Raw genomic sequence first — 26,307 nt, forward strand, 5'->3', positions numbered from 1 at the left:
ACATTTCAGCGTTGGCCTCCAAAGCCATGGGTATCCTTCATCATGCAAAGTCCTCCCTTGACACACCTGAGATCCTATCCACCTACAAAGCTTTCATCCACAGGTTGATGGAGTACTGCTCAGTGCTCTCCCCTCTGGCTACTTCCAAGAGCTGTTCATAGATCTTTTACTTCACAATATGGACAGTGGAATGCGGTGAATGGTTCATTGTTTGACATAACTTTATTCCTCCAAAATAACCTGGTTGCAAAGCTCCAGAAGGAAGTTGACTCAACACGGGGCAAACTTCTTATAGCAACCGATCAAGCTACAAAGTATCAAGTGAAGGATCGATCTCAAACGATATAGCTTCGATATAGTTTGGTCAGCATCCTTACTTCGTAGTCTCACCTATCCATTCCTGGATCATGGATTTCCTCCACATACGAGCTCGCTATCATGTGCAGCCTGTGGCTGGCTTCGTTGCATCATTTTCTGGGGGCATGGGTCTGTTGCTGATGCAGTGCCCCTGTTACCATAAGCTGGTACTCATTTCACCCACCTCGGAAGAATGACAAGCTGAGTCAACCCCACCTGGTGTTAATTCAACAGAAGACAGGGGCTCAAACTCAAGACCCCAAGATCTTCAGCCAGTCACCTGAACGTGTTCTTTATGGCTTTTTCTCCATTGCTTTGATCTGGCAAGATGGCCTAGCTCGAGGTATGCACACTCATCTCTCAGCTATCTAGCCTGGGTTTGAATCCTGACCCAGCTCTAAACTGTCATCCCAGTGTTTCACAGGTCGGGTGATTCATGAAGGTGTGTGCCATCCCTCGGATGGACGTGAAACGGGAATCCCATCTGCTACCATTAGCGGACGATCCTGCGGTGTCCTTTGCGAAGAGTAGGCGAGCTATCGCCTGCACTCTGAACAGAATAACACATTCCTGCCCTGAGCGCCTGCTGGGAAGGCAATGTCAAACCATCCAGCATAACCCTGACTCTAAAACCTCGCACAGGAACCGCTTGGGTAGTACCAACACTCTGAAAAGATTAAGGAGTCGGACACATTGATAATGGTGATGATTATAATTTATAATTAATTTTTATGATGTTGATGATTATAATGATGAAGGTGATGATAATTAATCCTCCACAAATAGGATAAGGGAAGGCTTATACTGTAGCTCTTGTTGGGTTTGTTTCTACAATTGGCACTTCTAATTTTTAGATCCTCATGGATGATCTCCAAGTCTTCCTCACGTTGTTGTTCTTCATCTTCTTCTTGTGGACTTTTTTGTTTCACAGCCTACAGTTTTCATCGAAACTTCCTGAAACTTGACAGATATATGTAAAAATTCCCTGCGCAGACAGTAACGATCTCCGATTTTGAAAATTCCTCCAAGAAAAAAAAGTTATGATGTCAAAATATCTCCGCTAATGGAAATCGCCTGAAAAATTATCTTCGAAACTCGGCAAGTTTTTTGAATTCTGTTTGCGGGAATCGAACAGGGCATTAGCAGAGATGAATTACTGCACATATGATACATCACTATGACGTCATATCAATTTTTATGACGTCATTCCTATATTTTGTTTCACAACCCAGAGTTTTCATCGGATCTTCGTGAAACTTGCCATGTATATGCAGAAAGCCCACGCGCAGGCAGTAACCATCTCCGATTTTGGAAATTCTTCCGAGAAAAAAGTTGACGTCATAATATCGCCACTAATGGAAATCGCCTATACCATTATCTCCCAAACTAGGCAAGCTATTTGAATTTGGTTGTGGGAATCAAGCCAGGCATTCGCACAGATAATAATTTCTCGCAAACCTGATACATCACAATGACCTCATATTCGTTTTCATGACGTCATCATTAAGAGGACGAGGATCTTAGCTCATTTGAGCTTGTTAATGGTACCACAGAGTTTATTAGACCCCAAGGAGTACTAAACCACCAATTAGAAAGTTATTATTTATTTCTTTATTTATTCCTGCCCTCCCGACACTCCAAATTTCCTCATGGTATTAATTTCTGAGCTGTATCCCAGAGCTGGCTTTGATTTTGGGAATGAAATTTCGCATCAATAATGCGAATAGAAAGTACATGGGTTGACCTAGTTTTTGCCCATGACCTAATTTTAAGGCCATGACCCAATTGTGTTCATTTTGACATTTTTCACCATAACTCGACTAAAATTTGTGCGATCAGAATTAAATTGCCCTCTCCAGATAGCTTACGGCAAGGCTCATTCACACTTTATTTACATCAACCCATCTGGATCAAAGGTCAATGTCTTACACCCCGAGTACTAAACCACCATTTAGGTTTTTCTCTTTTTTTTTCTGCCAATATTTGAAGACTTTCGGAATGAAATTTTGCATCAATAATGGGAATACAAAGGATGCGGGCTAAGCTATTTTTTTTGACCTTGACCTAACCTTTAAGCTTTAAGCTTTAACCTGACCTTTAAGGTGACGACCCAATTATACTCATTTTTAAATTTCTCACCATAACTCCACTAAAGTTTATCTGACCAGAACGAAATTTCCCTCTCTAGATAGCCGAGAGCAAGGCACATTTATTTTTAATTCACACCATACCCCTCTGTGTTAAAGGTCAAGGTCAAATGGTGCTCTGAAAAAAAAAAAAGCGCTTTTTGCCGATGTGGAATCTCAGACCGCTTGGCCTTCTGTTATGTTCTTGCATCATAATAGTGTACCTGCACTAAAGTTGTGCACCTGATATGTGATTTGTGTCCTTGACCTACTTTTTTTCGGATTGTGACATAATTAACAAAAAACACCTTTTTGACCATAACTTCAATAATTTTCCTCCGAATTTTGCGATGTTGAGTTTTATGGATAGATTGCAGATAGGGACTCGTTTTCTTAATCTACACTCTATCCCTAAATGTTGGGTATGGTCATATGGCGGTCCCAACACAATATGGCGATCATTGGATCGCGGGCTAAGGGTAATTCGTGGGCGATCGCTCAGTGATCACAGATGTCTATCAATCAATAGCTGTTTGTAAGGTTCCAGGGGAGGGCAAGGGGGAGGGAGGTAAGGTGATTAGCAAATAGTGGTTCTGTCAAACCAAATGCATAACAAGTCCTTTAATTCCAACCTTGAGCCCTCTTTGCTCTGGTTAGGTGCTCAGCCCTCCTTGATTTTAACAGTATCACCCACTAATGGATGCGAACACCCACTTTGTGGTTTGCTGTTCATCGCAGCACATTCGATAAGTGGTCCAATGAAGTAAGTCTGCATGCTGAAATGTACTGAGATGGCCTCCATCTGGGTACCCAAGATGCGAACACTATTATGTAACCATTTTCTTTTTACACTCCTAATTTGCAACCGCTGTGACATTGATTTCCAAATAAAACAGAGCTCCCTATAAATAAGAATACAAGGAGGGCATGTGATGTATATGTATATATTTCCCAATTTTATTTTGGAGTTGGTCTTGAGGAAATGTCATTTTGTCAAAAGGTGAGTGAGAATGTGACGAGCAACAAGGACATATGAATAGTCGGGGCATGAGGAGGAAAATGACAAGGCGGAGTCAGGGAGGTGAGAGAGAGCGAAGAGAAGGGGTGGGGAGAGGGGGAGTGGAGACAGGTGACTGGGCGGGGACACAGAGGGGAGGGGAGAGGTCGAGGCAAGAAAAACCCCTTTGCTGTCTCTGTTCAGACAGTTGCATTACTGGAAGAGCAAGACCGTGAGACAGATAGAAAGAGCAGCGGACAAGGGGAGGCAGGTTTTTATTGTTGGAGAAAAGCAAGCAAGCAAGCAAGAGAGAGAGAAAGAAACAGAGAGAGAGAGAGAGAGAGAGAGAGAGAGAGAGAGAGAGAGAGAGAGAGAGAGAGAGAGAGAGAGAGAGAGAGAGAGAGAGAGAGAGAGAGAGAGAGAGAGAAAGAGAGAGAGAGAAACAAGGCAACGTGCAATGAGAAATGGATTTCTGTTCGCTCTATCCCTCTTCATGCTCTTTCTCATCTTTCCCATGTGCTCCACCTTCGAGGATACCGTATCGGGTAAGCAGGTTCTTTTGCAGCCTCTTCGAGCCAATAAGTGATCATAGTGATGTAAGCCCTTTTCCCCTTTCAAATGATTCAGCGCATGCGCTACAAAAGTAAAGCCACCTTGAATCCACCTGTGCTTCGCTCGTTTAATCGCTCAACCGTGGTTCTGAGATCTTGGGTTGAGACCTCCTCGTGGACGAGGTGCCTCGTTCTCCCCCCAGTCGTGTGCAATGGGAAAATGTCAGATGCAGTTGTGATGTGCTTGGACCATCATGTGCTCCTTTGGGATCACGAGCCGATCTTCGTCCCCCGCCCCTCCGTCCTCAACCCTCCCTTTCCCGCTTCGCTTCACCATGCCGGGGCGACACGTGACCACAGCTAGGCTCTACCTCATGGACATGGTGCTCGACCCGCCACGGTGTGTGTGCCTTCGTCGGAAAAGCGAACCGATGGGAATGATTCTTCGACCTAATCGCACGGTTCCATTTTGACATCGGACTTGCTTTCGTGCTTCGTAAAAGCTTAAAACCTGCACTAGCTCCCGTTGGACGTCGACCCTCACACGACGACTCCACATTGGGGTTTTGACGCATGGACTCGTGTTTCCCCCCTCGGCGATTGTTCCATTGTGAAACCCGAATCGCTAAAACGAATTTGAACGAGCGTGTTGTCCCTGAATCGAGAGGCTACGACGGTGGAAGGGACAAAAAACTGGGAGGAAAATTAAAGGGGGGACACAAAGAGAAAAGGTTGCTGTAACCTCTGGTGCCTCAGCTGGTCCTTGACCCGTTGCCATGGAAACGAGGCTTCAAATAAGTTACAAAGCGTGAGTTGCATTCCATGCCTGTCAACCTCGCCATTAATCTCAATATTCATCTCGATCCTTCCTTTCCCGTCTCCTCTCTGCTCCTCTTACTCATGATTTTCCACATTTCTTTGTTTTTCTCACTAGATACATCCATCCGTCATCCCCTCCTCTTTCCCTCGTCGTCCTTTCGGGTGCCGGTTGGTAAGGCTGGCCTGTTTAAATTAAATGATCTCTTCACCTCTTCTCTTCTTGTAATATCTGCCTTTCCTTTCTCTTTTTTGCTTCAGCCCCCTCACCCAAGATGAGTAATCTATCATAAAGAGTGCTAAGCTGGTTATCCTGCCTTGATTGTACCCTTCACCTTCACCAAAGCCACAATTATTTCCTCTTTCAGTGGATTTTATGTTCAGGCCAAGCTTCTCCGTCGTTCGGACTGAAATTAATCGAATAAATGATATGACAAAGAGGATTTTTTTATTTTATTTAAATTAAATGATCTAACGTATGAGAAGAAAAGAACGAATGACTCTTCTCCCTGATTGCAATCCTTCTTCTTCTTCTTATTCTTATTCTTATTCTTATTCTTCTTATTCTTATTCTTCTTATTCTTATTCTTATTCTTCTTATTCTTATTCTTCTTATTCTTATTCTTATTCTTCTTATTCTTATTCTTCTTATTCTTATTCTTATTCTTCTTATTCTTATTCTTCTTATTCTTCTTCCCTGCCATTTTATATGTAATACCATTGTCTCTCTTCCAGCCCTTTGTCCCGTCCGTCCTTCCATCCCTGTTGTACTAAATATCCACAGCAGGTATGACGGCACATTTGTCTACGAAGGGGATAAATGTCGCTGAAGGAGTAGCGTGCTTGGAGGATGGTCTAGATTCCAGAGGTACACACACTTGCCTCGAAGCTGTCTGGCCTGGGTTCGAATCCCGACCCAACTATAAACTGTCACGCCAGTGTTTTACAGGCAGGGTGATTCGTCAATGTATGTGCTGTCCCTCAGGTGGGCATTAAACTTGGCGTCTCATCTGCTGGCATTCGTCGACGGATGTTAAATATGTCATGGTGTCCTTCACGAAGAGTACGTGAGCTGTTGCTGGCACCGTGGGCCAAATTGCAAAATCCTGCCCAAACCACAGTTGAACGTCAGGCCTGGCCAGCCGGTTCATGAAAGACTTGGTGCGCCAAGCTTGCCCTGGCTTGCCCCACAAAAACGTGGGAATAATTGTGGTCGTTAATGATGAATATGAATAAGTGCTGAAGTCATGGTATGGCAACATATTCTTCTTCTTCTTCTTCTTCTTCTTCTTCTTCTTCTTCTTCTTCTTCTTCTTCTTCTTCTTCTTCTTCTTCTTCCTTAATTAATGCCTTAATCCGAACAGTTTGGGGCAAACACTCTTGTACTGTCTTAAATGCAACACAAGTTGTATTTTGTAATCCATAACGATAAGGTATTGTATGTTTTCGTATGAGGGGAAAATAGCTGAGTTTGTGGAGGGGATCCATTGTCCTGATGGAGAGAATGGGAAAATGTATCTTACGGAGGAAGATGGTCGGATGGTCTGGGGAGGGCTCTTGTACCCCGAGCTGCCACGATGTGTCATGATCTTCGCTGGTTTCCGCTGGAGAGAATAACTGATGTGGCTCCGATTTACAACAAACACAATTTGATATTTCTGAGCTACAGAGAAAACAGGAGGTATTCATCTTAAAGAGATCCCGTTACCCTTGGATACATTTATGACACAATGCCCGAACAGTGAGTTGGTCACCGACCAACCGACCAGTGAGTTGGCCTTTGAATTGCCCACCGAGCATTTCAAGATGGTGCTACGAATAGAAAATTGTTTTTTAAACCACAAACAACACTCTCCTCTTGATCAATTAAATTAAAAAAAAATCTATTTATTATGTACACGAGCATGGTGGAAGTTTAACCCCCTATCACCCGTCACCACCCTCCCCGTGTGCTCCCATCGGTGCCTTTTTCCATTCCCTCCTCTTCCTCCTATCCCCTCCCATGCTTCTTTCCCTTCTTTCCGCACTTGTCCCACAACACCCTCCTCTCCTTCCTCCCATCACCCATCCTTCTATTCCTAGTGTCAATTTTAATGTTCTCTTTTTAGCTCCACAGCATGTGTGCACGTAATAAACAGATGGCCCTTAAAGGTGCATCACGACGGAATATGTGAAGGATCCTATTACCACAACATTTTAGGACAATTTAATGTGTATCAGAATTTGTCGGGACAATGTCTGTCCCGACATAAATCCCATCCATAAAATTTTAGCAATATTGTCGCTTTTTCCATCCTTCTTCTCCCTCCCCACTCCCAGTTCTCCCTAATTTTCTCCTCTGTATTGGTGGTTACAAAGAATATAAGATAGACATCTGTTACATTCCTTTGGGATTCATCCTCATTAACAGTAGCATGACAGTGATGCCACAAGCTTGAATTTCTTAAAGAAATAGATTTCTCTCAGCTGGAGAAAGCTTAGGTGGGACATCATTGTGATGGTCCCCGAAGTACCGTTACACCGCTGATGGGGAAAATGATTGCCTCTTGGTGAATGTTGTTTTGATGCTTCTCCAAATGATAATTTATAAGCACCTCATGGACATTCTATTCTCCAATTAATTTGTTTGCTTGGAACCAAACTACACTCGTTCGTTATAACTTTGGCATTTTTATGGTCATTGGTTATCATCAATGATCGCTTTTTCTCGTCTCAAACGTTGTAAAGTTCGTCTCGTTTCCACTCTCAAGTACTCAGCGCTCATCAGCCGAGCTGTGGCTTACGCAGTGCAACAGCTGTGCCACGTTTTCTTTCCAAGCTGCAAATAGTCTTGTGAGCGAGGTCTGACTGTCATCGTTCTCAGATGTATGAAAAGATCTCAAAATATCGAGCTACAGGGTGGGGCAGAGAAATGAGAGATGTTAAAAACCGATCTCAGCTATGCCGACATGATCGTAACTTTTTTGACTGATCAACTGGCTACGAGGTTTCCTCGAGTTAATGAGGCCAGTTGGTTTCAGCAAGATGGCGCGACATCTCGTACCACCAGAGTGTCGATGGCCGCCGTACGACTACTTTTTCATAACCACATCATCTGCAGGAATAGTGACATTACTTGGCCTCCCAGGTCCCCATACCTTTCAGCACGTGACTTTTTTTTATGGGGGAACTTCAAAAACAAAGTGTACGCTCATCGCCCACACAATATTGAAGAGCTGAAAGAAAGACTTCGTCCAAAAATTGCTGGAATTTCTTTGGAGATGCTTTGCCGTGTCATGGGAAACATGCGTAGAATACTTTGGGAATGCCTGTGCAGAGACGGAGGTCACCTCGAGGATGTGATCTTCAAGAAATAAATGGCATGCTATGTACTTTAAGATGGCATATTTGTAATTTGTTAAATACAAAATGTTTATTTAATTAATGAGTTTTTAAAATCTCCTGTTTCTCTGTGCCCCACCCTGTATTTGGCCCATCGATGACTATCCACAACTTCTTTCAATATGCATCGTTTTTGAAGGAGATTTAACCCAGGACACCATTCAGCCCATCAAGGCCTGCACTATAGTTGCCAACCTATATTTGTTTGTCTGTGCTCTATCCTCTTTAAATGCTGAGCATCAAGTAAGGAGACAGCAGAGTATTTTTTTTAAATCTTTGGTATGACTGTCAGGGTCTGAACCACTGACCTCCAAGACTAAGAGCGGATGCTCGAACTATTACACCACCAAGTCTGATTAAATCTTTATTTACTTACCTCCTTAATATACGGGTTACATGCTCAGTATTGGCCCAAAAGCTTACTCTTCTGAAAGATATCATGGGATCTTTCAGTCCACATGATTACAGACGGGATAGTTGGATTTCTATCTCAATATAACGCCATGATCCATGATGCAGCGACTTGTGTTGGTACTGCATCAGAACAGCAGTTTAGCCAAACAAATTCGGAAACTTGGACCAGGCAACCTTTCAGTGAACATGCTACCACTACCAACATAGTTATTCTGTCATATCAGGCACTTGAAAATGTGCTCACAACCTCGACTTATCGGAGCCATTTATATTGACAATCGCATGTGTGACCCAACTGGCAATCTGGCAATACCAGGTGCGCATTTATCTTGGAAGGTGTATTTTTGAGTACCGAGTGAGATTTTGCAAAGCTGGAACACTCTTGGTTTGACCTTAACCCAGCACTATCTTTGAAATAGCACGTTTGACGTCAGAGGCAGGACTTTTTGGGGACATAGAGGATGAAGTGTGACTGGAATAAAGCCTCGGGGACGAAGGGTGCTTAGGACACCGCCGCTGGGGCTGATTTATGGTGGTGGTCGGTTCAGGCAGTGTTGAAAGGAAATATTTTTGAGGGCGAGGTGGTAGCGAGTCTGTCTTAGACAAAAAAAAGTCTTTCACTTCGTTGACAGAATTCTCAAATAAGGTTTTAATGTCCCAGTTGGTGGCAAAAGACAGCAGGTTTAAAACCTATCAATATCATTCCAAAGCCTAACTCTGTTACATTGGTTTATTGTAAGTACCAATTGCACTCATTTTAATTTGGTCTTGGCTGGTATTGTATTATTATAACAAAAATATAACTATAATAAAAACTCATACTTACATTATTACTTCATGATGACTAGTTGTGGATTTGAGCATATATGGTTTTGACAGAACCATTGTGGGGTGTAGTGGGGGCCACACATGAGAGAAGCTAATGTTCCTGATCCCACAAAACCTCTCACACCACAGTGTCTCCATTTGTCCGTCATCAAGACGATCGTCAGACCACAGCGGTGACCAGACGACTCGGAGGTGTTGTAGAACTTGCCTGTGGCTTGCCTCATATTCGAACTTCTACAACCTCTGTTGCTGGGATCAAACGACCACCCAGCGTGGTGCTCTGGATGCGGACGGACCGGCCACTGCCTGTCTATTTGCGCATTGGAAAGCATGAACCTCATATTGATGCTGATTTTCATGGTACGTCTGAACTTAATAATAGCAATAATATGAGTTTTCTTCCGAGAACTTTCAAACAGGAGGTCATCGGGCCCTTCAAAGCCTGCACTATGGTTGTTTGTGCTCTATCCTTTTACAATGCAAAGCATCAAGCGAGGAAGCAGCACATACCGTTTTAAGTCCTTGGGATGACTCGGCCAGGGTTAGGGTTTGAACCGCCTGCTTCGTAGATACATAGTGGATGCTCTAACCATTACGCCACCACCTCTGGCAAAGTATTTGTTGCAAGATACAGTGTGCAGAAAGATAGTTTTTCACATTGTCTCTCAGTTTTAGCAGTGAGCAGTGATCCTTTTAGCATTGATCAAAATGTAATTTCTGTAATAGTCAAAACTTTTAACAATGCAAAGCCTCACCAGGTATACAAATTACAGTAGATCTAAGAATGAACGATCTATATTAAAGTATATCTGTGTCTGGACTCGCACTCACTGACACACATTATATAAGGTTCAGACATATATACAATCCAGTACAGTACAGAATAGTATCTGTCCAAACCGTATGTAATTGAAAACTGCTTGGCCGATTTCCATCAAATTTTGCATCTATGCTCAGGGTACCCACGGTCAGGTCTGTGGCATGAAATAATACCCCCCACCCCCCAGCGAAGGGTTTTTTTTTTGTATACCTTGGTTGAGGCTCGTATGAGAGCTAACACACAACTCACAGCAAGGAGGCATGAGACAAGAGGGGCGGGAGTGGAAGGGACAAAACAGTGGGGAACAGACACATTAGGTGAACTGTGGAAGGGAGAGGGATGAGGATGGGACGGGGAACATGGCGAAGAGAAGATGGACGTTTCAGGGACTTTCAGGAAGGAAAGCAGGAGAAATGAAGGAAGTGGGCTTGGGTGGATTATCGGGGGTAGAAAAGATCGAGGATTTGGATGGGGGAAGATAAGAGGTGGTGGTGAACAGCTGTTTTGAAAGCCTGGAGGGAAGAATGGGAAAGAATAGAGTGAGGAAGTTTATTCCAAAGGCGGGAAAAAGAGGAATGAAAGAGTGAAGATGAGCAGTGATTCGTGATTTTGGTAGTTTTACCAGAAGGGGGTTGTTGGCGGACCTTGAGCGCCCTGTGGAAATGTGGTGGGGACAAATCACAGAGAGAGCAGGGGGGCAAGGCTGGAGAGGAGTCGGTAGAAGACAGAAAGACCACCGACCAACCTGCGGTGATTGAGTGAGAGGCCCAAAGACTCAGCTTCATTGCGGGAGATGCCGATGATCTTAAATGCCCTGGTTTCGACAGCGTGAAGCGTGAAGGGAGGCAGGAGCACCAGCCCAGAGGGGAGAGCAGTACTCCATCAGGCTACAGACAAAAGCTTTGTAAGTGGTCAGGAGCTCAAGAGGGCCGAGGAAGGACTTAGCACGACGGAGGATTCCCAGTCGGCGACTGGCTTTTGAGGCGAGGTTGGAAATGTGACTTTCCCAGGAAAGGTCATGGCAGATAGTGAGTGAGACCCAGAAGCTTGAAAGAAAAGACTTCTTCCAGAGGATTGTTGAGAAAGTGGATGGGGGGTTTTGTAAACGGTCCTTTCGAAGAGACATAGTGAGAGTGTGAGATTTGTCTGGATTGAAAGACATGTTCCACGTGTTGGACCAGTTTGTGATTTTATCCAGATCTGCAGTGAGCGAAGAAGCTGCTGCTTGTCGGTCTTAGTTGGTAGGCAACTTGCAATTTTAACCTGCACACATAGAATAGTGCAAGTGATAGGCTGGCAGTATAGTCTGGACTCTCGACTCAATACTCTCGAGGTTCACCACTGAGCTGTCTAGCGTAGGTCTAAATCTCGGCCAAGCATATGAGCTGTCATCCTGGTGTTTCGCAAGCAAGATGATTCATCAGTGTGTGTGCCATACCTCAGATGGACGTCAAACCGGGCGTCCCATCCACCAGCATTAGTTGGTGGACGTTAAAGATACCATGATGTCCACGAAGAGTGGGCAAGCTATCACCAGCACCCTGAAAAAATTACAAATTCTTGCTCAACTTACATGGGGCATTGCATCAGTGGCACAGCTTCGCTCCCATCAAATGATGCCATCCACAGCCATGTGCTGCATACGGCAGAAGAGAAGAAGAAAATTGAAAGTTGTTTAACCACCGACACCTGCTGGAGGGAGGGGGGTTGACACGATATTTAATAAACTGATTTCCTCCATTTCACTGAACGGTTTTCCTCTTCTTGTGATCATGTATCCAATTTTTCCCACCTTATTCTGGGGTCTGCCAGAATGTTTTTAGCCCAAGACTTTCACGAACCAGTTGGCCAAACCTGACATTCGACTGTCACGGGAATTAGTAATTTGTTTAGGGTGCCAGCAATAAATTGCCCACTCCTTGTGAAAGACACTGTGGAACCTTTAATGTCCACCATCGACTCGTAGTAGCTAACTCCGGCTTAACGTCCATCCGATGGATGACACACACACTGATGCCTCGCCCATGCATGCAAAACACCAGTGTGACAGTTTATAACTAGGTTGAGATTCTAACCCAAGCTAGACACATCAAAGGCAATCTGGCATTTCTGATCTGTCCTGGTATCCCCATTAACTCAATACCTCAATACAATTAATTGTGGAACATAATGCTTTAAATGTACCATACTAATATGCAGTTGGAAGCACACCGTTGAATATTTTTTGATCTGTTTTTCTCTTTCGCATAATCATCTGAGCCCTTCTTCTTGGCTTCCTTCATCATGCTGGAATTCCAGGTCAAAATCCCACGAACAGTGCTGTACGATGTTAATTTGTAGATTGTCTCCTAACTAGTAATACGGGCTCCCCCCAGAAGTTAATAATCTGTCCGCTTCTAGTTTTTTTTTTAAACCTTGTATACATACTTTCATCATAATGCTGCAGTTTGTTTTTTGAAATGTTGATAGTTGAGTGTTTTTTGAGATCTGCTTGCATCATAGAGAAACAGATGTAGCAACGTGTTTCATTGCATTGACTCTGAGGGCTGACAAGTTCCTCCTGATGACTTCATCTTTGCTCTTCACTTATTCGGGTTCCTTCTAATGACTCCAATGCAGTACTTTCGGACCCCACTATTCGCGGGGGATATTTTCCTGGAAAATTCCGTGAATGGTAAATCCACGAATAGTGGGGCATAGGTTCCCGGCAGTTTGTGACCTGCGGAAAATACCGTGAATGGCGAAGCCGTGAATGTCGACACTGCGCATGTCGTGCATTGTTTCAATGGAAAAAGGGGGATAGGTTCCCGGCAGTTCCTGATTCCTAGAGGAAACTTTAAAAAGTTTCCCATATTGATATAAAATATTCTCGACCGCGAATGCACACGATTACAGTTTCATAAAAAATGCTTTAAAAAGAAAAGAAAAGACACCAGGTTTGGTTTCCAATGTTTATTGATGGATTTTGGAATGCGATTAATGGTTTATTAAAAGGGATTAACCAACCGTACTGTAAAAGTTTTTTTAAAAAACAGCAGCAGGTACCGTTTCAAGATTTTCTTTGCACAAACACACGCAACTTTTCAAATGAAGAGTTAAAATCCAGTGAACTCAGTGCGGTCGTCTGAAGACCACACAGGTGAGGGTGCTGGTGAGTCGTGCACCGAAAAGAATGTAGGTGAGGGACTGAGGGTGCTGAAGTAGGTGAGGATCCTGATGAGTCACTCACTGAATAGGATGCAGGAGTGGCAGGATGGGAAGGAAAGGCAGGAGAGGTAGGCGATGGTGCTGATGCTCCTGAGGTGGACGGACCAGGGTGGAAAAAAACCATGATTGAGAGCTGCCTGGCAGATTGCCGCAGGTTTCGATGTAGCTCCTTGTATGTGAGCATCACGCCATCCAACCCTCTCTTGAACTTGAGGTAACAGTCCATGACCGGATCGGCATCTAACAGCCTCTTGGTAATTGACCGCCTGTCCTGCAGCATCTCACCCAGGAACTTTATAGTGAGTTTGGACCTCGTCACCTCTTCCTCCTCATCACTCTCAGCTTCCTCCTCCTCCTTGGACACCTTAGTAATTGCTCCCAAATCCTTCTCGGTGAGCTCCTCAGCATGCAAGGCGATAAGAGCATCCAACTTTTTAGGCTCCATGTCGTCAGAGCCGTGCCAACCTGACAATTTCATGTCTCTCCTCTTTTATTGTGCTGATGCAGTGAGCTCTGTTGAACTGTTTCCAACATTGCCCGACAGTGAGCTCTGGATCGGCGTCCATCGCATCCAAATGCGGTGAAAGGTGCTGTGGGTATAATAGGTTTTGAAAGTGGAGATTACCCTCTTGGGCGAGTGGTTGGATCAGGGAGGTGGTGTTTGGCGGCAGGAAGATCACTTTGACGTTCGGGAGAGCCACCTTCAGATCTCCGGGGGTGGCCAGGAGCATTGTTGATGAGCAGGAGAACCTTGAATGCAAGGTTTTGTTCTGCCAGGTACCTCTCCACCAGAAGGACGAAACAGTTATGGAATCAGTCCATGAAAATTGCTGACATCACACACACACACACCTTCCTGTTGGCCCACAAAAACATGGGCAGTGTGTGTTTCTTCTTGCCCTTCAGAGCACGTGGGTTCAGAGAATGGTACAGCATCATGGGCTTCATCATACAGTCCCCTTTTGTCTTTGTGCAGAGGAGAAGAAATACCTGGCCCGTTGCAGCCTCGAATCCTGATGCTGTCCTGTCGTTCTTTGAGATAATAGTTTGCATTGGCATTTTTTTCCAAAACAGGCTAGTCTCATCAGCGTTGCTCTGGCAGGTACCCCTTCTCCTCAATGAGCTGCGCAAGTTGAGCAGGGAACGTTTCGGCTGACTCGTGGTCCGCGGGAGCACACTCACCTGCCAATTTGACATTGCGGAGACGTAGCGCTTCTTGAAGCAGTCAAACCATCCCCTGCTCGCTTGGAATGGGCTGGGGCCGCTCATCCCTGCATCGCTCGTCCCTACGTCACTCGTGCTTGCCCCACCCACGCCAACCAGATGTGCATACATACGCATCACCTTTGTGCGAATGAGAGGTCCACTTAAAGGCATGTTCTTCTGCACGTTGTCCTCAATCTATACATGAGAGCTTTCTCCATCCTTTCTATATGGACGTCCCGGGTGTGGGTGACCACGTTGGTGCTCGGTACAGCACTCGCCACAACACTTTCTCAGATCACCTTCTCGTTATTCTTTATGTCACGAATGGTGGATTCATTTATTCCATACAGTGTGCCCACAGAGGCCACACTCTGTTCTCTTGACAGCCGGTCCAGCAGATCCACTTTGTCACTCAGGCTCATCACTTTCTTCTGCCTCTTGGCAGTCAATGCATCTCTGGCACTGGTCTTCCACTTGGGAGCCATGTTTTACCAATGAGCGGAATGAGAGGCACAACACCGGTGAAGGCAGCGGGATTAGAATGATTGAGACCCATGACACGCTTACACGTAAGTCGTCCTGCGGAAGGGGTGAGTCAGGGGTGAGTTGTCGTCTACCCATTGTTTGTGGGGGATGTTGGAGGATGCTTATATTTTACTCAGCTGGGGGTAGATGTGGGGAAACGTTTTAATTGTGTAACTTGCAGGAGGGGGGGGGTTATATCTTCAACAGCTCATACTCATAGATGCGGTGAAGCATTTTAATTATGTAACCTATGGATGATATCATTTTGCTCTGATGGGGGTAGATGTGGTGAAGCATTGTAATTGTGTAGCTGGTGCTGTAAACGTTTTACTCAGCTGGGGGTCGATGTGGTAAAACGTTTTAATTATGTAACATGCAAGGGGGGGGGGTGACATATTCAACAGCTTATAATAGATGCGGTGAGGCATTTTAATTATGTAACCTGTGGACGATATCATTTTACTCAGGTGGGGGTTGATATGGTGCATTGTAATTGTATAACTCGTGATGTAAACATTTTACTCAGATGGGGGTAGGTGTGGTGAAACACTCTAATTATGTAACCCGTGGAAGGTGGGGGGGGGGGAGTTGACATCTTCAGCAGTTCGTAATAGATGTGGTGAAGCATTCTAATTGTGTGACTCGTGGATGCTACTGGTTTACTCAACTGGGGGTAGATGTGGGGAAAATTTTTAATTGTGTAACTCAGTAACTCGTGGTGGGGTGGGGGGGGGGAGTATGTTAAAGAACTGTGTTATGTGCACGGCTTGTGGAAGATATGTCCTTGCGTACAATACTATACTGTACTGTACGTACATACAGCTCTCTTATAGTGTGGCTGATGGAAGATTTGTTTTAGAACTGTGTTATGTGTGCGGCTCATGGAATATATTTTTTCGTCCATGAAAAACCGCAAATACTCAAGCACAGGGCTGCAAACGTCAAAGCAGGTCACAGTGCGAATACATGGGGTCCACAAATAGTGGATAGCGGGGTCCGACAGTATTTGGTTTTCCCTTTCTCCCCTCTTAAAATTAATTAATATATCAATTTGAGGCCCATACTATTGACAGAACTGCAGGGTGTATCACGACTTGTCCAGAAATGTTACAAGGCTGGAACCAATCCTGGACGGGTCACAACTCGGATACAGGATACTTGACTGAAGATTCAGGAATTTGGAACTTGGTTAGGGTGCCACGGTAACTCACCTACTCTTCACAAAATACATGGTTGGATCTTAAAGCTCCACCACCAGTGCTCGCAGAAATGGTCCTCCGGCTTGACGTCTTACCGATTGACAACACGCACATCGATGCCTCGCCCTGCACGCGAAACACCAAGATGACAGTGTATAGCTGGTTCGATATTTGAGCCCAGGCTAGATAGCTCAAATGCGAGTCACACAAACCTCTATACTATCCTGCCAGATCATTGTACTATTAAGTGATGCAAATTTTTTTTTTGCTTCTTCTTTCAACATAAACCAATCGTGCGACTCTTGTCAATCATTAAAGTCACAAAACATGGAAAGTTTTTGGTGTGAGCTTCAGAAACCACGCTTCCTTTGGATTTCTGATCAATGTTGTTTTGGTAACCCTTTTCTCAACAGTGTTTTTTTGAGCTGTGGAAACCAAGGCCTTCAAAATTATTGGAATCTTCCACGATGAAGCCGAGTCTAGGGGCCGATCACTTTGCCATTGCAGACAGGTCGGTGGTCTCTCTGTCTTCTACTGCCTCCTTCCTGATGTTTCACGCTCTGCTCTTCCATGCTTTGTACCCCCACCCCCTAAATGTTTCTGCTTTCTGCAGGGCACACACGGTCCACCATCAACCCCCTTCTGGTGAAACTACCTAAATCCAGGATCACTGCTCACCTCTACTCCTTTGTTCCTCTCTTTTTTTTTTCCCCACCTGTGAAACAAACTTCCACATCCTCTTCAATATCATTCTTCCCTCCAGGTCTTCAAGCCAGCTGTGCATCACCATCTCGGATCCTCCCGAATCCATAACCATGATATTTTCTACCCTCATTAACCCCCACCTCACCCCAATCCCTCCTCCATCCAAATTGCCAGTTTTCCTTCTGTATCCATCTTTTCCACCACATGCATCATCTTGTCCACCAAATGCACATCCTCTCCTGCTCCGCATTCCTCCCCACACCATTTGTTTATTCAGGTCTCCCTCTATTTTGAACTTCTACTCTGCTGTTGGTGCATCCTCCCTCTCTCTACTGTTCCTTTTGCATCTTGATATGTCCTGATCCATCCAGTGTACCAGCTCTTCCTTGAGTCGTGACAATGTATACAAAAAAAAACTTCATCAGATAACGTATGATTTCAGTATAACTTTGACAAGGACACCAGATATCTTTGCTCCACTTATCACAGAACATATAAGTTTAACTGAAAATCCCTTGGATCACACCCACATATTAATATCACAGTGTCATGGCTTGAAGCATAAATATAGAAAATCTCAGCTTCCAACGAAGTGGGCAGAATATCGTGCCATCTAACTGCATTCTCTTCAATGTCTGGTTCATGCAAAATCGGCACATTTGTTTTTTTTTGCATTCATTGCAAAAGTAAATCTAATGTGAGAAATATATTTTAACTTCTAAAACCGAGAAATACTGGATCTGATCATTGACTAATTTTGCACTTCGCATCCGTATTTGAATAAACGGAGGAGAATGGTGGGCGGATGAGCTTGACAGGGAGATTGGTGAAATGCTGGCTGAGATGGGCTGGACATTTGGTGCGGGTGGGGGAAGAGATAATGGCAAAGAGAGCGGATAGGTTGAGGGAGCAAGGTAGGATGAAAAGAGGGAGACCATGGTTGAGATGGAAGGATTGTGTGAGGAGTATATCCGTAAGGTAGGGGTGGTTGGACAGTGGAGAGAGTTGGCTGAGGACAGAGGGAAGTGGAGGAGTATCGTGGTCAAGGCAGGGAAGAAGCTTGGTGCCATTGGACATCACCGCTTATAAAAGGAAGAGGAGGAGAACCAAAACAACAACAACAACAACTAGAATGGTCACTCTGGAGAGTGCATACCTCCGCCAGGTTGATTAGTTTACGTTTTGTATCCCACTGATAGACCAGATTTGGATTCGGACCTGAACTAAAATTTAATTGGCTTATTCTTGTCACCTACCCAACTCATCCATCAGTTTCAGCCGAATTTGTCTGTAGCTTTTTGCAGATATTGTGCTATATGTTGTTTTGGCTCTATCACTGAATGGTGAAGAATCACTAAAAAAATTCTCGGATCCGGATCCGGATTCGGATCTTCATCAAAATCTAACCATTTTGTCAATGTCACATATCCAAGCTCTCCTCCAAATTTCACCTGAATCTGTCCACAACTTTTTGAGATATCCTATTCACAAACAAACAAACAAACAAACAAACAAACAAACAAACAAAGACAGCCAAGCAGACAGACAGGGGTGAAAACATAACCTCCATCTGCCTTCAATGGTGGAAGTAACAACACCAACAACAACAACAACAACAACAACAACAACCATTAATCAGCAAATCAGTGAATTTCTCAATCATTTTTGTCTTGAAGGTAGTTATGTTTTGTCCATGTAGGTCTCTTGGTGGTTGTGAAATGGATCTTTACATCATGTGCTTTGTTTATTGTGGCCAAACAATTTGAACTTAGATTGATATGTGAAGAGCAGCCATGCTCATCCCACCATTTGTATTTTGATGACCATTTCAACCTCATTTTGGGAAGATTTTCTCAACAGCGTTTTTTTGAGCAACGACACCTCAATTGTATCTACTTAATGCTAATGTTTATATTATTGTTCTCGAAATATCATTCACACTTGGCCTTACAACAAGGACCTTGGCAAAATCTCTGTTTAACCTATGTCTATCATGTACAGAACCATTCTGAGATAGTTAACATCACTTTTGAAGAGTTTCTGTTTTCGATCTTGACCAGTTTTTTTCATAACGGTGGTTCAGATTTGATCTGCACTCTTCTCATTTATATATACAAACTACTTGTCATGAATGAAAATCCTTGGTCAGTCAAAGTGATTAGACATGAAAGGCTACGCAAGGTAAGCCCTTTGCTGTTTCAAACCCTACCCAGATTATTCCACAACTGTGGATATTCACAAGTATTACATGTATGAGAATTCCAATGCTACACTCCCCCAGTCACCGGACCAGTTTCATTACTTGTTGGCGAGTCATCAGCAACAGCATAGACAGAAACGCATTTCACCGAGGCTCCCAAGCATGTACCACGTGTAATGTCAATCACTTTTTCGAACGAAGTAATGATTGAAAGCATTATATCTCGGTTTATATTCATTAAAAAAATACCGTTCAGGGAATGTCAACATGGCCAAACAAGGGTAAGTTTGAGGTAGGAGAGCAAAGGAATATGGCATATGGAACACTCTGAGAATGTGAGAGATATCATCGTTCATTGAAGGGGAACTGATGAGACAAGACAATAGGATCAATAAAAACATCACTGATATTTTTGATTCCAAACAGCTCTTCCAATTCCTGCTTGAAGCTTCATCTTTAGCAGCACGTACTGGTAATTTCATAACCCTGTGAATGCATGGATATTTTATCATTGTAAATTTCACTCCGATTCTGAGCAGTGGTTAAAATAATTAGATCTTCCCTCCAGAAATATATTTAATCTCACATTGGTCCTTGCAGGGGGTCAACACACACAATACAGTGGTGATACTTTAAGGCAATTATAAGAGTAAATCAGACCCTGCTCGTGCGCAGTTCGCTCATTTCACACATGCAAGCTACACCCACACACCCACTGCCTTTTTCATATTGTTGTGGAAATTGCTCCTCAGGGTTAATAATGCTTAGTACAGAACAGTTACAGTATTTACTGAAATTGAATGTCTAGCACAAGCGTAAAGTAATTAATTTTGATATTGGATATGTTTCGCTTTTATGTCTCGTTAGGTGACGTCTATCCATCCGTATATCTGAGTCTAAAATTATCAACCCGCTTGACCCCATTTTTAGCACACCTGGAACGTACGATCCGTCGGTCCTTCAGTCCATCAGTCCGTCCACAAATACTTGCAACTTCTTCTCTAAAACTACACAACACGATTTTGATGAAACTTGACCACAGCCTTCATCACCCATGATGTACGAAAGTTAATTCACGATATTAAAAAAAAATTGGGGTTTGAGGAGTTCTACGGGGAGGGGGGGGATTGCCCCCCAAAATATGTATTTGCTTTCTTCTCTGAAACTACGCACACAATTTTGATGAAATTTCACCACAACCTTTATTACCCGTGATGTACCAAAGTTTATTCATGGTATTAAAAAAAATCCATAGCTATTTACTTTCTTTTCTGTTACATATTTGGTGGGTCATCCATGCATACCAGTGGTTCCCTAGTTGTATTATCCAGTCATTACCAGGTAAGTGCCCAGGGGTATTGCCCCTATGTTTACTAGTCTGCCCTCTGTAATCAGTCTTTTATCTCTTCTTTTAGCATTTGCTAGGCATTGCGGTGCTATTTTAGGTGGCATACATCAGCAAGCCATCATAACCGGCACTGCTTAGCTCAGTTCTTTGGGGTGAGGGTTCATGGATGGGTCACTCCACCCACCAGACCGAGCCGCAATCAATGGTGAGTGAGCAGGAAGGGGCGTGGCGCATCATCAGTGAGGCATGGGCCCGAGGATATAAAGGTGGGCATAACTCAGAAAGGGGAGGAGATACTAGACAAAACTTGGTGGACAGGTTGGGTGTGTGAGAAGGACGAATTGATTTAATTTTGGTGAAGAGCCGGATCCGGATACGAGAATTTTTTTTAATTTCTCAAGTGATTCTTCATAATTGAGAGATAGGGCCAAAAAACGAGATACAGGTGTAGCACGATATTTGAAAATGTTTTGAATGGGGTATGGTAACACTTGGTGGATGAGTTGGGTAGGTGACAAGAACAAGCCGGTTACAGTAGATTTTGCTTAAGGTTCAGATGCAGATACACCCTATCAGTGGGATGCAAAATGTAAACTATTCAGCCTGGTGGAGGGATGCACTCTATTGAGTGACATTCTAGTTTCACCCCTGTTTGTCTGTCTGTTTGTGTGTGAGCAGGATATCTCAAAAAGTTATGGACCAATTTGGACGAAACTTGGTGGACAGGTTAGGTATTTGACAAGAACGAATTGGTTCAATCCTGGTGATAATCCAGATCTGGATGTGATAATTTTTTTAAAACTAATTAGTTACCACTGAGAGATAGGGCCAAAAACGATATATATTATTGTGGGCCGGGGGTCGGTGGCGAGAATGACCACTAGGTGGGGGAGGTTTGCACCATCTCCCACCAAACTCCCCGGAATTGTAGGCCGTCGCTCGGATTACTCCGCGAGCCGGCGGGTCGTTTAACCGACCATGGTCGCCAATATTTCAACCGCGTAGCGTAGGGTCTATTTGTCTATGACCAATTTACCTAATTAACTACGCGATTTCGACTACCGGTAAAACCACGCCCTCGGCACGTCTTGCTCGAACCGGGTCACTCTACCGACTGCGGTAGAGTTCCAACGACCGACTACCAACTCCGGTTCGGGTGCAGCCGAGCGGCAACTGCCAAAGCAGTGCCGGCTGGAATGAACGGATTATCGGGTATAAAAACCCGGCTAAACTCAGATCTGAACCATGCTGGACCAATGCAAGAAGGGACAGAAATGAACTGGGGGCATTTCTAACAAGTTTTATTTGCAGTAAAAGACAAAGGCAAGACTTAACGCGAATATGCAAGGAATATTTACAAGGATCAAAAACACTTATTCAGTTCTACTTAAAGACGGGTCCACACGCAGACAGACACACAAAATGAAAAGAAACCCAGAGTCTTTATTGGACCCTCACAGCCGTGGAGAGAGACAAGCTGGGGGCCAGAGTTCGGTGGTGTACCTGACCGTCGGAGGAATGGGGTGCTCTGCGATGTGGCACCTGACAATGGCCACTGGTTTGGTCCCCAGTCGCACGTGTGGGACTCGAGATTCATGGTGGAGCTTGGGTGGTGAATGGCGGGGGTCCACGGAGGGGGGTCGGGGTCGCTCTTCCCTTCCTCGTAGAGGGCCAGCAGAGACACGTTCGCCGCCTCAACGCCCACCAAAAACTCTTCAAAATAACTTTGAAAAGACTCTCCAAGACCCCAAAAAGACTCTCAAAGACCTCAAAAAGACCACCCAAGACCTCAAAAAGACCACCTCTCTCAGAGAGTGCTCGGGAATTTATGGACCTCCTTCAGCGAGGAGGGGCCTTGGTGAACACACCTCGCTGTCCACCTCTGATTGGATAGGTCCTACGGCCCACCTTTCTCGGGTGGGGCCTTGGCCCCTGCCGGGAGACCCCAGCCACTCCTCCACGCGGGCCCACACTCGACAAGTAACAGTATCAATGCTGCAACGGCCCCTGCCGGGAAACCCCAGCCAGTCTTCCACGCGTGTTCATACTTGACGAGTAACAGTATCAATGTTGCACAGGCCATCGTACAAGAGTTACAACGTTTGTGGAAGGAATGTTGGTGGAAGCAGCAAGGAACGGCTACAAGACCCTGCCTTGGCAAGTCAGAGTGCTTGTAGACAGCGGGTGGGTAGTGGATCGTGATGGGGAATGGAATGGTTGTTGGTTGCTGTTGGAGGGTTCATTGGATGTAAAGATTTAATAACCTAACTAAAAAGAAATCGCAACGCACGCCTTTGATTCTCCCACGAGACAAAAGGAAAGGGATCTGACTACACACATACTTAATGACATAACTGATTTTTGGAACATCTGTTTGTTGAAGCAAATGATTTCCAGATCCGTAACAATATCATGATATTTCAAAACGTTGTGGATGGATTCGGACAAAATTTGGTGGGTGAGATGGGTAGGTGACAAGGACAAGCCGATTCACTTTTGGGTAAGGTACGGATGCAGATCCAGCCTATCACTGGGCTAAAAGTGTCAAATGTTCAACCTCGTGGAGGTGTGCACTTTATCGAGTGCCGTTCTAGTTATGTACCTGTTATTGCTTTCTTTTGTTTCCTTCGCCGTGTGCCAACATATGCAATTAAAAAAAGGCTTGGTCTCAGGTGAATTCTGATTGTTGTGGTTCTCATTTAGTGATTAAGGGAAGGCCCGTTGAGGATAATTTGCCGTGGTGAGTCAACACCGTACACCCAGATTGCGTCGCACGTCAGGCTCGCTCGCCCTCATTTGCAATTGACGTGCGACGCTACATCAACGTAACGCTCCGTCGATTCGGATTTACAATCCATATGAAATCGTGGCTTTTAGACACGTGATCTGGCAGGGAAGTCTCCAAAGTGATCGACCATTACGGTTATATTGAGATGACTCACCGGATTTGAACTGATCAACCAGATGGACCTGATAACCACAATAATATTAATGTGTGCAAAATATTGTTGTGGCGCCATGTTCGGTGGCGAGGACAACCGCAAAATGGAGTAGTAGGGCCGTCTCCCACCGAACACCCGGAATCGAAGGTCGTCACCCTGGATAACTCCGGAGTTAACGGGTCGCTTAAAGGACCGTGGTCACCAATATTTCGACAGCGTGACGTAGAGTCCACTTGTCTATTCCAATTTACCAAAGTACCCACACCGTCTAACTTCCGGGGAAGCCACACCCTCGGTTGACTTTGTCCGAACTGAGTCGCTGTTACCGACTCGGGTCCGGCGTAACCGAACAGGGATTACCAAAGCCTGCCGGACCAAATGAACATTTTACGGCACAAACGGCCTCATTATACATTATAACTCAAACCCGAACCATGCTAGGCCAATGAAAGAAACGACAGACAACGAACTGGAACATTTAACGGGGGGGGGGGGGGTTATTTTACTGTAATTGGGAAGGGAGACAGAGCAGACTTGATCACGAATATGCAGGGAAATGTACAGTGAGCAAAAGCACTTAACAATTCTACTTAAAGATGGGGCACAGACAGACACACACACACCCAAAAAGAAATGGAGACGGTTGGCCTTTATTCGGCCCTTCAGCTCGGAGGGAAGGCGAGCTGAGGGTTAGAGTCTGGCCAGATACCTGGCCACCTCGTGTGGTTTGGCCGAGACGAGCGAACTAGGATGAGACCAGCTGCGTCGAGCGAACCACCATGCACCGGACCACAGAACCACCAAAAAGAAGACCACCGAAAGAACCCCCGAATCAGACACTCCACCAACGAAGCAAGGACAGCTCACGGAGACTCCACCCGGAGACAGCTCACGATCTTCCTTATCCCTCCTCCCGTGCGGGGTCGAGAGATCCGCTCTGAGGCGATGATCCTCCGGATTGGACGAGGGGTTGTCGGGCGATCAGTGGCCTCCCCTCATTGGACGGGAGGAACACTCCACCTTGCGGGGGCGGAGCCGGCACTGAGGTGATGAGCCTCCTGATTGGTTCGGTGGGGGGAAATGGTGGCCATCCGTGATTGGAGGAGGTTCGGTGGGAGGGGGAAACGACCACCCTTCCCCCGTGCGTGTCTGAGAACCCAGACGGAACAACCGTGAGAGCACCCTATTCTCCATCCACCCTTGTAGCGGGGAGGGGGGGATCTCGGGTCAGCTGTCGGGCCGGCCGCTGTCGATTGGACGAGCTCACGGTGACACGGTCCCTGTACGTGACATGTTGCACGTGGGCGATGGGTGGCGATGGTGCAAGAACGAAGAGTTTCTGGTTTGGGAGGCAGATTTAAAGATGTAGAAAAAAATGTGGCTCGAAAGAAACCCTCAGCGCACAGACACTTATCAACCCATTAAACATAGGGGAGGGTTCTAACTATAAACACATACTTATCAAAATAACTGAACTGCGGGGACTCTGGCTGTTGTGTGCAAATGGCTGCCAGATTCGTAACAATATGTCCCATTAAGGCAATTTTTCCAAATGTAAGAACAAAACATTTCAGCGTCTTTTACAAATTGGATTGATAATTAATAAATCCCCAAAAAACAAAAGCAGTGGTACACTGAGAAAAATGAGAATACTGTAATAGCTTCACACCCATGCCACACGTATCATAAGCGGCTGCTTATGTAACCTACAGCGTGCTTCAGCGTGCTCTTAATGTATACAAAACTTACCCATAACATATTCGACGTGTGCCAGCGTTTTAGACAAATTTTTCATACGTCGGCATACGCTGGCTAAATCGTCAAGGTGTGACAGGGCCTTTAAATCGTTGAGCGGCAGCCTATTAATAGGCTACGCCACGTGATCGTCGGCGATACGCTGCCGCGCTATGCATAAGTTAGACTATCGTTGGGCATAGGTTGTGAACGCCGACAACACGCTAAGCATTTGTTGGTATGTTATCTATAAGTTATCGAAACATTCTTGTACGTTACTAATACGTGATGCATACGTCCAACTCGTTATGAATACGCCCAAAACTGAAAAAGAACATCAATAGTTCAGCGTACGCCAGCGTTTTACATACATTTTGATACGTTGCCAAACGCTGGCTAAAACGTCAAGGTGTGACAGCCCTAAGATCTGTTTTATTTAGTTTTCTTTTTTCATCTAAGTATTTATAGTTCCCCATTTCCTCCCTTTGTAAAGATTTCTGGTAAGAATTATATCAAATAATGATGTCATTACTTGTTATTTCCTCGTTTTACAGATTATAGACAAGTTTTTTTCCGACAAATATATTAATACTAGTATAAAAGCCCATCAAAAATGTTGGGTTGGAATTATTTTATTCAAAATATTCAAGGACATTAGAAAATATGATGTTTCGTAGCAAGAAGCGTTATTTTGAAACAGTACAAATGTGATCCCATTTTCTTTATCTTCTGGGACATTTCGTTTCGACGGTACAACCTCATGAGCGTGCCAAAATCTGAAGCCTCGGCCTAGCGTCAGGTGTGCTTTTGTCTTCTTTATTTATTTGACACCTGACGGACGTAAATGAACACTCGTTTTACTGTGTGTGTGTGTGTGTTTTACACATCATGTGCAGTGAATTTTACCTTCCTGTGCCTTGTATTTATTGTTATTTTTTAACACTTTGTACA

General features: G+C 44.7%; 1 protein-coding gene across 4 annotated transcripts in view; it reads left to right on the top strand.

Annotated features, from left to right (window-relative positions):
* Window positions 1-26,307, top strand: part of LOC147031690 (protein turtle homolog A-like) — a 185,256-nt gene that overhangs the window by 29,130 nt on the left and 129,819 nt on the right. Inside the window, exons 1-2 of one of the 4 annotated variants that reach the window (XM_085852002.1) lie at window positions 3,682-4,025; window positions 9,600-9,830. In XM_085852002.1, coding sequence (XP_085708128.1) covers window positions 3,938-4,025; window positions 9,600-9,830 — 319 coding nt within the window. In that variant the 5' untranslated portion in view covers window positions 3,682-3,937. Of the gene's footprint in view, window positions 1-3,681; window positions 4,026-4,079; window positions 4,840-9,599; window positions 9,831-26,307 lie in introns of those variants that run through there. The other 3 variants (XM_085852016.1, XM_085852008.1, XM_085852025.1) reach the window with 3 other exon arrangements.

The sequence above is a fragment of the Eptatretus burgeri genome, chromosome 2 (genome assembly GCF_056783735.1).
Source record: "Eptatretus burgeri isolate ZD-2024b chromosome 2, Ebu_testis_v1, whole genome shotgun sequence".
Lineage (NCBI taxonomy): Eukaryota > Metazoa > Chordata > Myxini > Myxiniformes > Myxinidae > Eptatretus > Eptatretus burgeri.